This window comes from Mytilus edulis, chromosome 2 (genome assembly GCF_963676685.1).
Source record: "Mytilus edulis chromosome 2, xbMytEdul2.2, whole genome shotgun sequence".
In the NCBI taxonomy this organism is placed as follows: domain Eukaryota; kingdom Metazoa; phylum Mollusca; class Bivalvia; order Mytilida; family Mytilidae; genus Mytilus; species Mytilus edulis.
The window spans coordinates 58,754,268-58,767,146 of record NC_092345.1 but is presented as its reverse complement, the minus strand read 5'-3'; the positions used below and the strand labels follow the sequence as shown (position 1 = coordinate 58,767,146).

The 12,879-nt window shown below is 30.5% G+C and overlaps 1 protein-coding gene across 1 annotated transcript in view; it reads left to right on the top strand.

Moving 5' to 3' along the window:
* LOC139510617 (peroxidasin homolog) overlaps positions 1-9,451 on the top strand; it is a 37,707-nt gene extending 28,256 nt beyond the window's left edge. Inside the window, exons 6-10 of the mRNA XM_071297167.1 lie at positions 1,029-1,331; positions 4,998-5,318; positions 5,947-6,009; positions 7,955-8,002; positions 9,099-9,451. Coding sequence (XP_071153268.1) covers positions 1,029-1,331; positions 4,998-5,318; positions 5,947-6,009; positions 7,955-8,002; positions 9,099-9,388 — 1,025 coding nt within the window. The 3' untranslated portion in view covers positions 9,389-9,451. The remainder of the gene's footprint in view (positions 1-1,028; positions 1,332-4,997; positions 5,319-5,946; positions 6,010-7,954; positions 8,003-9,098) is intronic.
* Positions 9,452-12,879: the final 3,428 nt, after the last annotated feature.

Here is a 12,879-nt window from a genome sequence, read left to right as displayed (position 1 = left end):
TACCTGAACCGTGTATTTGGTTTGTCTCTACAAAACATTGAACAAAAGAATCAAATTGGCTTCCATGTAATCGTATGTACATTTTACGCATAAATCTAAATATTGACATGAGATGAACGTTGATATATAATGTATTTTCATATATTAATTCAACAGGTAAGACATGATACATCATATTTTATTCAACCGACAAAAATCAAAATAATTTGTGAATAACCCAGAAAAGAATATTACACGTAAGAGGATTGCAATTGTATTTCGATTGATTTTTAACTGACTTGTTAGATGTAGCGTATATGTGTATTGCATGACAGTAATAATTTGTTAACCTCGTGAAGTGTTTAGGTTGAATAATATGTAAGCCTCAAATATACTTCCGGCCTGAAATCTATGTTCTTTACGCAAATCTATGTCTTTTTTAACATTGCATCATAGATATTCCAAAGATATGTCCTTTAATGTCTTTAATATATGTTCTGTATTGTCTCTAATCAATGTCCTTTATGAACTTATATCTATGGCTATTTTGGTATAACATATATGTCCTTGATCGAAATGATGTATTGTAAGACATAAAATAATTATACACTATAAAATTGAGAAAGGAAACAACCCGACCATAGAGCAGACAACAGCCGAAGGCCACCAATGGGTTTTCAATGTAGCATGTAAAACTTGTAAGCACACACATTGAGAACACATCCCAACTTATCATTAAATTATGGGAAATGACTCAATAAAACAAAAATCATATAAGGCCGTACTTATTAGACGTGCATACATTTACGCATGGCAAACACACTGGAAATAGATTTTTTTTAAAGGAGACAGATTTGAGGTCGTATCTTTTTTAACGAACACAGTTTAGCGATTGACGTCACGATTGGGCACAGATTTAAATAACGGACACTGATTTGAGGCCGTCCATAGATCTTAGGTTTACATATACGTATAATATATTAACATTTTGGTAGATCTGACGATACTATACCCAAATGGACATGTTGTTTTTATATTATCTATTTTAGATTTTCCATCAATATCGGTACAAACAACATACAACGCTAACATTGGAGACTCAGCGACATTTCAATGTACAATATCATCACCAGCACATGCAATTACTGCTATTTCGTGGACTAAAGGATCAGTGCCACTAACTGCAGACACAAAATATACAATAACAAATAATGGCATAAATCTGAATAACGGAGTGCCGACACTAACAATTAATAATATACAGACATCTGACAGTGGAATATACAATTGTTATGGTGCGAATCAGGACGGTCAAACTACAAGCTCAGATATAAATCTTCATGTAAGGGAACGTAAGTAAAATATATGTAACAATAAAAAAGAAACAAGAGACCCAAACGACACAGAAATTAACAACTATAGGTTACTTTTGATTTACAAAAAACTACATTGTCTTTCGTTCGTTTATAATTATTTTTTGTATGATTCAATTAGTCTTGAAACATTACAAAAGAAAATATGTGGTAACGTGAAACGGATCTCAGCCCTTTTTTTCGAAATTTTAAAAACATTGCCCAATCATGATGTACTGGAACTACGGTACCTGAACATTGCATTTTTATTGTCTTTACTGGACAATTTTAACAAAAGTTTCCATATGTTTCCCGTTGATTTGTTTAAATCTTTTAAACTCAAAACTGCATATTGACATAACATGAACGTTAATACATTATATATTTATATATGTTTATCCAAATTATAAAACATACTACGTTTTGTTTATATAGATTAGACCGTTGGTTTTCCCGTTTGAATGGTTTTACACCTTGTAATTTTGGGGCCCTTTATAGCTTGTTGTTCGGTGTGAGCCAAGGCTCCGTGTTGAAGGCCGTACTTTAACCTATAATGGTTTACTTTTTAAATTGTTATTTGTATGGAGAGTTGTCTCATTGGCACTCACACCACATCTTCCTATATCTACAAATTTTTTTTTCAAGTATTCAACAAAAATAGGTTCGAAAAATCATACAAGGAAATGGATCGCAATTGCATTCCGATTGATTTTTTACTAGTTGTTAGCTGAAACTAATATGTGTATTGCAATACAGTTATGATTTGTTTTTAGATTTCATATAATATATATATATTGATTTTGGTAAAAGCTATTATCCTGATTTGGAGTAATTTCTCGCAATTTGATTGACTGATTTTGTCCTAATAAATTTCAGTCAATTAGAATTATCTCCCTTATTTATTACGTCAACTGGAATTATCTCCCTTATATCATTGACCTAATAAAAAAGTAATTAAAAATTGAGTTGCTTTATAGTCCTAATATTTTTAATTTTTCACAGTTTTAGATTAAATATCTAAAATATATTTGGTTGATATCGTCCTAATATTGAATTGGAATATAATAATATGTATTATAACAAAATCAAGATAAATTCGTTACACAGTGTTCAATTGTCCTAATACGGAATTTATCGGGTCAATAAAATTCATATCGGGTTTGGCTTCGCCTCACCCGATATGAATTTTATTGACCCGATTAATTTTCGCATTAGGACAATTGAACACTGTGTAACTAATAATATGCTATGCCCAAAACAAATACGGACTTCCCGGGACTTCATGAATCAGAGAAATATGTCCATAATAAAACACATCTGTTAACCTACTGTGCGATGTCTGCAAAACCGGTATCCAGTGTGCTAAATTTAAAGATTAATGTAATGTCTCGTGTGGAGAGATCGTCTTTGGTTCCTCTCCCTTACTTCGAAATACAAATTGAGTTTTGAGAAAATATATTACAGTCATTCCTTAATAAAAATAAGATTAATACCACTATTTTTTACATAAGGGGATGCTTGTACCAAGTCAGGAATATGACAGTTGTTTTCAATTCATTAAATGTGTTAAGCTTTTGATTTTGCCATTTGTTAATGAATTTTCTGATATGAAATTTCATCGGAGTTTGGTCTTTTTGTTGATTTTACTTTTCACAATTTCTTATACGAAATATATATAGTCTAAGATTTACTTAAATTAAGAGGATCAATTATTATAATGTATTCACGTTTATTCCCAGTATAAATCAGAAAAAGTCAGAAAAGTTAACTAAAGTATAAACATATGGACTTCCCGGGACTTCATCACTCAGAGAAATATGTCCATAATAAAACACATCTGTTAAACTGTGCGATGTCTTCAAAACCGATATCCAGTGTGTTTTGAATTTAAAGATTAATGTAATGTCTCGTGTGGAGAGATCGTCTTTGGTCCATCTCCCTTACTTCGAAATACAAATTGAGTTTTTTTGGTCGGTTTGTACTTACATAAGCGTCATTTAACCAATGGTGATCAATTTGGTGATGTCTTATGGTTACATAAGAGCCAATTATCGTTCCGCAATTTTGAATTCCTTGTCCCTTGATATAACTTAACAATTTATTTTAGTACGAGTGTTGCATGTGAAGCAGGATCTGTGTACCTTTCTGGAGCACGTCAGTTCACCCCAGGCTTTTTTGGAGATAGTGATGGCCAGCCTTTATATTTTCATGTTGTGCTTTGTATACTGTAATTTGTCTTTTTGTCTTTTTCTTCTATTTGTTTTGCAATTGCGTTGATAATTTCTTTTCGTCTTATGAGTTTGAATGTCCCTTTTGTTATATGTCGTTTCTTTTCTAGTATGTTCTTGTTTGGGGAATCAAAAATGCAATAAATATTTAGGGGTATATCAGTAAAAAAAAATAGTAAAAAGAACACAAAAAGAACAATTTCTAACAATACAAAATTCTACTGATTATTTGAATAAAAAGCATAAAATGACAGATTAAAGAATATTATAATAAAGTTGAACACATTCGCAGGCTTTTAAAAAGATAAGTAATTAATATTAATCCAGTTTTATTAATTGAATGATTTGAACATGTTGATTTCTTTTGTTCTTAAATGCATGAATGGTTTAATAGTTGTTATTAACTGTCAGTAACTGCGAGTACTCTCAGATCTATATTTAGTGTCATTTTATTGTGTGGATGTATAAGGACCCTGCTACGTGTACTCTGTATTTTTGTTAGATGTGTTTTTGGTTTCTTTGGATCTGATGAGTTAAGCACTCTAACAACCGAGGTTTACAGTTTTTCTTATGTTGTACTGGTATTGTCCAAAGTTACAGAGAAGATTGGACCGAGTTCAAATTAGTTTAACCATGCCACATTATGTATGTGCCTGTCCCAAGTCAGGTGCTTGCAATTCAGAGGTTGTAGTCTGTTACCGTATATCACATTTGTTTTTCATTATTTTATTTTTGTACATAGTTCATGCTGTTTATTTGTCCGTCAATTTGTTTTTATTTTGTCATTTCAAAACCTTTTATAGCTGAATATGCGGTATGGGTTTAACTCATAGTTGAAGGCCTTATGGTGACCTTTTGTTAACTTTGTGTCATCTGGTCTCTTATGGAGAGTTGTCTCATTCGTAATCATACTTCGACTTCTAATTTTTATATTGAAACATAATAATGTCATATATTATAGATTTTTTTTATAATAAAATGAAAACGTTATAGATAATGGTAAAATCTTAAAAATCTATAAAATTTTAACTTTGCTTACCTGTTTAAATTTAAATTTCAATGAAAAATTTGAATAAGAACACACAAAGCAGAAATTTCAGTTGTAATCATGCACCAGCTGCCACAGTCAGTCAATCACAAAAGGTTTTGAATTGCGTTCACGATTTCAATATTTAGGATTGAAAAATTTTTGTTGATAATTTTGAATTTTGATCTTAATAAGTAAATGGAATAATGACATTCAAACACAAAACTTAGGAAGATTAACCTTGGTATCTTTCAACAACCTACTATTCCTTTGTATGTTTCTTAAGGTCATAATTCTTGTCAAGGTTTTATTTTTTATACATTTTTGGATTTAAAACAATTGGGCTTGATTTTTGCTGTTATTGGTTAATCTAGAAATATTTTTAAAGTATTATTTTCCTTTAATATTTAGATGTTCCAAACGTATCCATACTACCAACATCAGTAGCTAACACTATCATCGGAGGTTCCGTGACATTGACATGCGCAATTACATCATCAGTACATCCACTTACTAGTGTTTCCTGGACGAAAAACATTGCTGGAGTATCACAGATACTTTCTACAGATCCTTTTAAATACACAGTGAATACTTTAGGATTAAATCAAAATAGTGGATCTGCAACACTCCTAATTAGTGGTTTATCGTCATCAGATGAAGCAAATTACTTTTGTATTGCTGAAAACGAAGATGGAGTTAACAGTTCATCTTCTACTCTTCAAATATCAGCACGTAAGAATAATCATCGAAATATCCTACTGTTACGTGCTAAAATAAGCGGCATTTAAAACAAAATTCGATTAAATGCAAATTGCGAAATGTTCTGTCACTTCACAAATATTTTGAATTATTCTAATTATTAAAGTGTGGTTACACTATGCGTTTCAATTTGATTGGACATAATCAGATCAGACAAAGGCTTTATACTGGTATTGTTTTTATCAATACGAAACCATTCGTTATGGCATTGTACTTAAAATAAATGTAAGCTATAGAATCAAAGAACATTGTAAAAGGGCTTAATTAACTTTACAACTGCAATACTATGTGTTAAACGTTTAAATCATAATCACATATACCAAATTTTAATCTTGAAATGTCTATTAAGGAATTCTTGCAAATAAAGGATATAACAGTATATCATGGGGCATCAAGAATGGACTAAGGGCTAGTTAACAGAAACATATATTGATAAGGGACTTTCCGTTTTAATTTTCCTTAGAAAAGTTATTTTTGTAAGTTTGATGACATACCAAGGGATTTTCAAAACCAATTCTTGAAGAAGACTGAAATAAGTACAAATAAACGTGTTTTTTTTTTCTTTCGTTATGATGATTTATAATCTATTTCAATTTTACAGAAACGACAACAGAAATTACAACTGAAGAAACAACAACACTTTCACAGACAACCACTGCAACTGGTAATTAGAATTAGTAATTTTAGAACTGTTATACAGCTTATTTTAGACAATGTCTCAAAACGCTAATTTTCAATATTGTAAAAGATTTTTTTGTTTATTACTTTAACAATGTTGTATCTAGACGTTTAGTTTGTAATTGATCTAGTAGTATATCTTGGTCTGTTATAATGTTACTGCGTCTGTAGTGATTTGAAGTACTTTTCCTCGGAACGGTCGAACGCAAAACAAACATTTGCAAGCCAGGCATGTTTGAATCAGTAGAAACATTTTGAGCTTCATAATAAAAAATTATAATGCAATTATTTTGTATCAATTGCGTTGATTGGATGAGAGTAAGCCTACAACACTATATCTCCTTGTTGGTAACTAAGAAAACCGACATTTTGAATTGCGGAATATATTGATATGTAATTTCTACAATAATTAGCAAATACCTCACTTGTTGCACCTAGAAATCTACTTTTTATCAAAATTTATTACATTATGAAGCGGCCAATTAAGATACCGGAAAACGCCAGGTGTTGCCTTTGACGTCGAAGGCATACATATGACGTCATTTAGTCTAGGGGTCAAAGAAGATAACATCCTTGACATCCTTGCGCGAAATTTTCTTTAATAAAAATTTTACACTGAAATAATGATTGAAATTGAATTATGTACTTGTTTTGCATTAGAATAGAGATAACTGTATTGTGTTTGAAGCTATGCGGAATTCCATCGGTAGTTTTATTGTCGCAAATACCCGTTTACCTGTCTCCACTATGCGTTGCCATGTAAACTAAATTTGCGACAGTAAAACTACAGATGGACGTCCGCAAGGCTTCAAATACAATACAATTATCTCTTAAATGGCAGTTAGGAAAACAACCAAAATCACTCAAGGTTTACATTACGTGAAGGACTTAGAATCTAAGTTCTTTAGAAATTTTGTCATTGCTCAACTCGGAATTTAAGAACACAGAAAACCGGCATCAGTACAGACTAGGTCGCAGTATTGAAGGTAACTGCTCCATAGGCTTATATACAAAAAAAATCTTTTAAAATTAAAAAGTAAAAATGCTACATAGAACATTTTTTTCATATTCATTTCATGGATGAAGTAATTGTTCATGCCACAAGGAATAAAAAGTTATTTTACCCTGAAGGTAAATTTTTATTCTACTGCTGTTTGCTGTTTTTAGTAGGCCGCACCGCATTAAACATGATTTCCTTTCACTTTCCTGGAATGATATCCCCCAAAAAGCATTTTTTTTCTAAATCTGTATAATGTTTTATTTGCTTTAGTTAAGAGCAAAAATTTAGTCCAGAAAAATATTTTAAAAAATGGACTATTTTATCATGCACCGGAAACTTGAATTATTATACAAGACTGGTACCACTATTGCTAGAAAAAAAAGTAGCACTTTATAAATAGTATGCATTCAATGGGAGTTTCTTGGTTTACCATCACAATACAATACAAGTATATATAGAAAAAAACCTAGATAAAATATGTAGTAAATCATTTCAGTCAACCATCAGTGGTATCCTCCAAGTGCTAGTAAATTGAAACAACACTATATAAATGCGTCAGAAGGGTGTTTTTAAAATCTTGCAACACTTTTGAGACAACAAGTATCCTAGTATGTGTAATGATATAAAAGGATTGGAAAGACAGACAGTCGTTCGGTAATCCAATGAAATGGACCGGTCACTGCTTTTAGGGATTCCTATTTTAAGGTGATGTTTGGGGTGCTCTGGATTTATTTGTTTTTCAGTTTGTTAAAACGTTTAGATCATTGCTGGAGAAAAAGCAACAAGTTGGATTAAGATACGTATCAATGAGGAACTTGCATTTTTATTGACATATGTATTGAAAAGCTTTTTTATAGACAAATAATTTCTTCGTCGATATATTAAACTACATGATGTAAACTAGTATTTATATGACAGATATTTTTTGTAGGAGGTTCTTGTAAATGTCATTCTGAAGCAATATGCACCGCCTTGAAAGGTAAGGTCTATTCTTTATCAACTACTGTTTCTGTTTCTAACATTGACGTTCAGCAAAGTGTCTATACACATTTTTTTTATGTAGATTTTTAATGAAAGAAAAGCATTTTTGCCGCACCATTCAAGTGAACCAGTGTAAGGTGAACATTGTGTTCTATATGTGGGCACCGATGATTGTCAAACTCAAGGGTCTAGCTTTCAAATCTATGGACTCAAATCTGTAAAATTTTTGACAATATATCCAAAAAAAGACAGAATCACATACAGATACCTCTTAAAGAAAAGGTAAACGATATAAATAGGACATTCGACATCATGAGTCAAAAATAAACTGACAACGTCATGGAAAAATAATAAGTGCAAAACACAAACAAAATAAATTAAAATACATTATATAAAACTAAAGACTGAGCAACGCGTACCGAAAACCGGGGATTGATCTCTGGTGTTTCAGAAAATACAGATCCAGATCACATTAGATTCCCGTCGTGTTACTACTATACAATGGAATTAATAGGTAATATCAAGTGGTAAGACATCACAAAATTGCGGAATGGTAATTGACTCTTGTCTGACCCTAAGACATCACCACATTTTAACCCATATGTTAAGTACCCTGAAACTTGACCGACGAAACATTTAAATGTTTTAATACAAGGGATAAATAAATGAAATAGTCGTTTACCGCCGTTCAATGTTGATTAATAGGTGTAACTGAAACAAATCAGGGTTACAAACCAAAAGTAAGGGAAACATATTAAATAAAAGAGGAAAACACTGAACTACTTTTTTTTTAAATGGTGGGTTGAACCTGGTTTTATGGCTATCCAAACCTCCCGCTGATATGAAAATGGAATAATATATCGCTAAAATGACAACACTACATTACATCAACAAGACTGCTACCGATATAAACAGCACAAACTTTGAAAAATTATAAAGCACAAAAGAAAAACAAGTAAGATCCCTTTGTCAACAAAACTATGGGTGATATCAGGTGCTCCAGAAGGGTAAGCAAATTCTGCTCTAAATGGGGCACTGACATTTACAGAAAACACATATTTTCTTGTGACCTTTCTTTACTAATTTATTTCCAGGGTTTAGATGGGCTTACCTCAAGGATAGTAATCTAACATTTGAGGAAATGAAAGAAGAAATGAAAGAATACTTAGACGAACTAAAATCTAATATGACTGTTGACAAAAAAACAACTACAGCTGCCATTAGACGAAAGATATCTGTACGTGACTTCAGAACATCTGCAGTTTCAGTAGGTGCCTCGGGGATAATACTACTTATTATACCGGCTGTTTTTATTTTTACCATTGATTTAACAAGATTTATACAGTACATTCAAAATCGGAAGAGAACCAATAAATACAAATAAATTTAAATCCTGTGTCAATTTCAATGTGCTTTATACATATTAAATTGCTAAATTTTATATTCATTCATGAATGTTACTTTTCTTAAATCAATCAGAGAAGGCATTCTGATCATGATTTTGATCAATGTTGAATATCTTTTGTATAGGTTAGGAAAAAAATCGATAATTTTGGTATCAGACTAAATGTTGGTTTGTACCGCTGTGTCGTCATTTTAAAAGTTAACTTTTTGAATTCGTTTTTTTTTTTATAAAATTGGTAGTATGACATAATTTTTTATCCCAAAAGGCATGACAGAAAACCTAAATCAAATATTAAATATCTTGGTCTCTATGATTCATATTTATTAACGCATAAGCCATTTTTTTAAATCATGTCGATTTATTTTAGATTAACTTTGTTAACACTCCGTAAAATTTAACAGATTTTATTGTGATGTTCCTTTAATCTGTATTCGTTTGTGTACATTTCTGTGTCTATTTAATATGCAGATTGTGGTGATCTCCAAATTTTAAATGACGTTGCACTTACCAAAAATTCGTTTACAACTTAGAGACATGTATTATCAATTTAACAGTTAAATACATTTTATTGCAAACATTTTTGTGAACTTTTAATACAACTTGACAGTTTTAGTAAAATAGGAATATTCCATAACAAATACTTTTTTACACTGATTATAAAAAAGGAACGAAAGAATTCCTTTAAATTATTTTATTTGAGCTCTTGTAACTCCTTTCATTTTATTCTACTGTATGAAAATTCTGCACATAACATTGCTTTCAAAACTGGTTGATAATATTGCTACATAACCTCTACCTGTGAATACGATAAAGGTATAATTGTTTATCAGGCTTTTTTTTTTTTGGCAACATCAATCATCGATCTGATAGCATAACGATTAGTGTTGTTTTATTATTTTATTATAGATTTCAATTATTAAATGCTTGTACTAAATGTTTTCCATTTGTTTGATGTGATTGAACTTTTGATTTTGCGGTTGGATTAGGGAATTTCCGTTTTGAATATTCCTCGGCGCTAAGTAACTTTTCACTTTAATTGTGGTAAAGTTTGTCAACTCATCAAACATATAAGGTACACCAGCGTCGGGTTTTGTCTACAAAAAACTCATCAGTGGCGTTCGAAATAAGATACAAACATGCAAAAAAAAGTAAGTAAATAGGTATTAAATAAAGTTGTACCGTCCAGATTTTATTACATTTCTTCTTAAACGATATAAGGTTCACATATCAGAGAGGCTGATAGAGTGCTAGATACCTGGTAAACGGTTTAACTAACCCATATTGCTTGTGTCAAATGAATGTACGTTTATTAATGCAACATGTATTGTCCTTTATTGTGTTTTCTAATATGTATCTGATTTGTATAAGCTATACTAAGGTAATGGTGATTGTGCTAGACGTTTATATCAATTATTCAAACTGTATATAAATACATGAATTTGTATAAATAAACATATAGTTTATTTATGTTAAGTTGTAAGTTTTATATTATTACTTACCTAAAGAAAGGATATTAAAAAAGTGGATTTGTATCATATTCCTTAGAATTTTATCAGGCAGTCTTTAACTATTATATTTTTTTTTCGCAAAGGATTGTTTGTTTTAATTATAAGGTTAACTAGCCATTAATTCATTGCAAAAGAGAAAGATATGGTATAACTCAGCACGACTCTTGGCACAATATTGTTACATCTATAATATGATTTTTTTTCATCCATGATCAAATAAAGTCTTTAATTGACGGTGAAGTCTCTGTTGCGTCTAATTTTTCCTAAGTAACGTATGCCCAGTAGCTCTAGGCAATATTTGGTTTGTGTCTAATGAATGTACATGTATGTCTTTCAATTGTCTATGTCTTCTAAATTGAGAATTTCATATACCGTTATCGTATTAGCTCTACTAAGTTGTTGTTGGTGTATTTCATATACCGTTATCGTATTAGCTCTACTAAGTTGTTGCTGGTTGCGCTATATGTTAAGATCTTGTATCCATATATTTATAATTTTTTTATGTTTCGTGATAAGTACTTTATTAGTACTTGTATAAAATTGAGAGAGTAACGATTGTTGATTTGTAGTTTCTTAGAATTATATGCCTTTAATAATAAATATTTTCTCACATCGACTAAATAATTAGAAAATTATATATTAAACCATAAATTCCACGCAAAAGGGAAAAAAAATGTAATAAAGCACAACTCTAATCAGTGTTAACGTTGTTATAGCTATTATTGTTTGTTTTATTTCAGAGATCAAATGAAGTCTCAATCGACTGTTAATCCATTGCAGCATTTGTTTTAAGTTTGTTTACTTATTTCCAGTTTTTCTAGGGAATATTTTGTACTTTCATGACAGTCAAAAGGATTGGTGATCGAATGAATGTGAGGAAAAGAAGTCTATTTTTTTTAATGTTAACATGTCTGATGTCATAATCAATAATTTTAATGAAAGTATTATTTAGTGTACAAATGTGGGTAAACCTTTGTTTTCATGATATTGAACGATATATGCACTTTAATAAAAAAAATAAATGATATAGATGAGAAAGTAGAGAAAAAAAATTGTCACAGAATTTGTTTTCTTGCAACAGGAAAAAATGAAAATATTATCGTTCCAATATAAATATTTTACTAAAAGAGTTATCTCTCTTTAAATGCATTGTTGTTTGCTCTATGGTCGGGTGGTTGTCGCTTTGACATATTCACCATTTCCTTTCTCAATTTTATTTTTTATTATCCAAATGTTTGGACAAACCCAAATATTTATGTTTCTAGAAATATTTTTTCAACACGACTATGTAAAGGTGGATAACTCTTATAGTAAAATATGTATACTGGAATGATAGTTACATTTTCATTTTTACTTATTGCAAGAAAACAAATTCTGTGACACAAATTTTTTCTATTTTCTCCTAAAAATGTTTTGACAAACCCAAATATTTATGTTTTTAGAAACAATTATTCAACTTGACTATTTAAGTGGAGATAACTCTTCGTAAACTATTTATATTGGAATGATAGTTACATTTACATTTTTACTTGTTGCAAGAAATCAAATTCTGTGACACAATTTTTCTATTTATTTTCCCTAAGCATATTATAAAACCTATCTTCTCATATTTTATAGAAAAATTCTATATCATATGTTTCTTTTTTTCACAAAGATGTGTTTTTCTTATTAACAATCTATACGAATTTGGCCGATTTTTCACGACATGTAGCTTGACAATAGAACGATGACCAATACTTTTTTTTATATATTTGGACAAATAAAGGCAACAGTAGTATACCGCTGTTCAAACTCATAAATCCATGGACAAAAAACAAACCGGGGTAACAAACTAAAACCGAGTGAAACGCATAAATATAAGAGGAGAACAACGACACAACACAACAATGCAGCACACACAGAAACGGACCAAGCATTAGACAAAATCCCACGAAAACAACAAATATAACATCAAAACCAAAC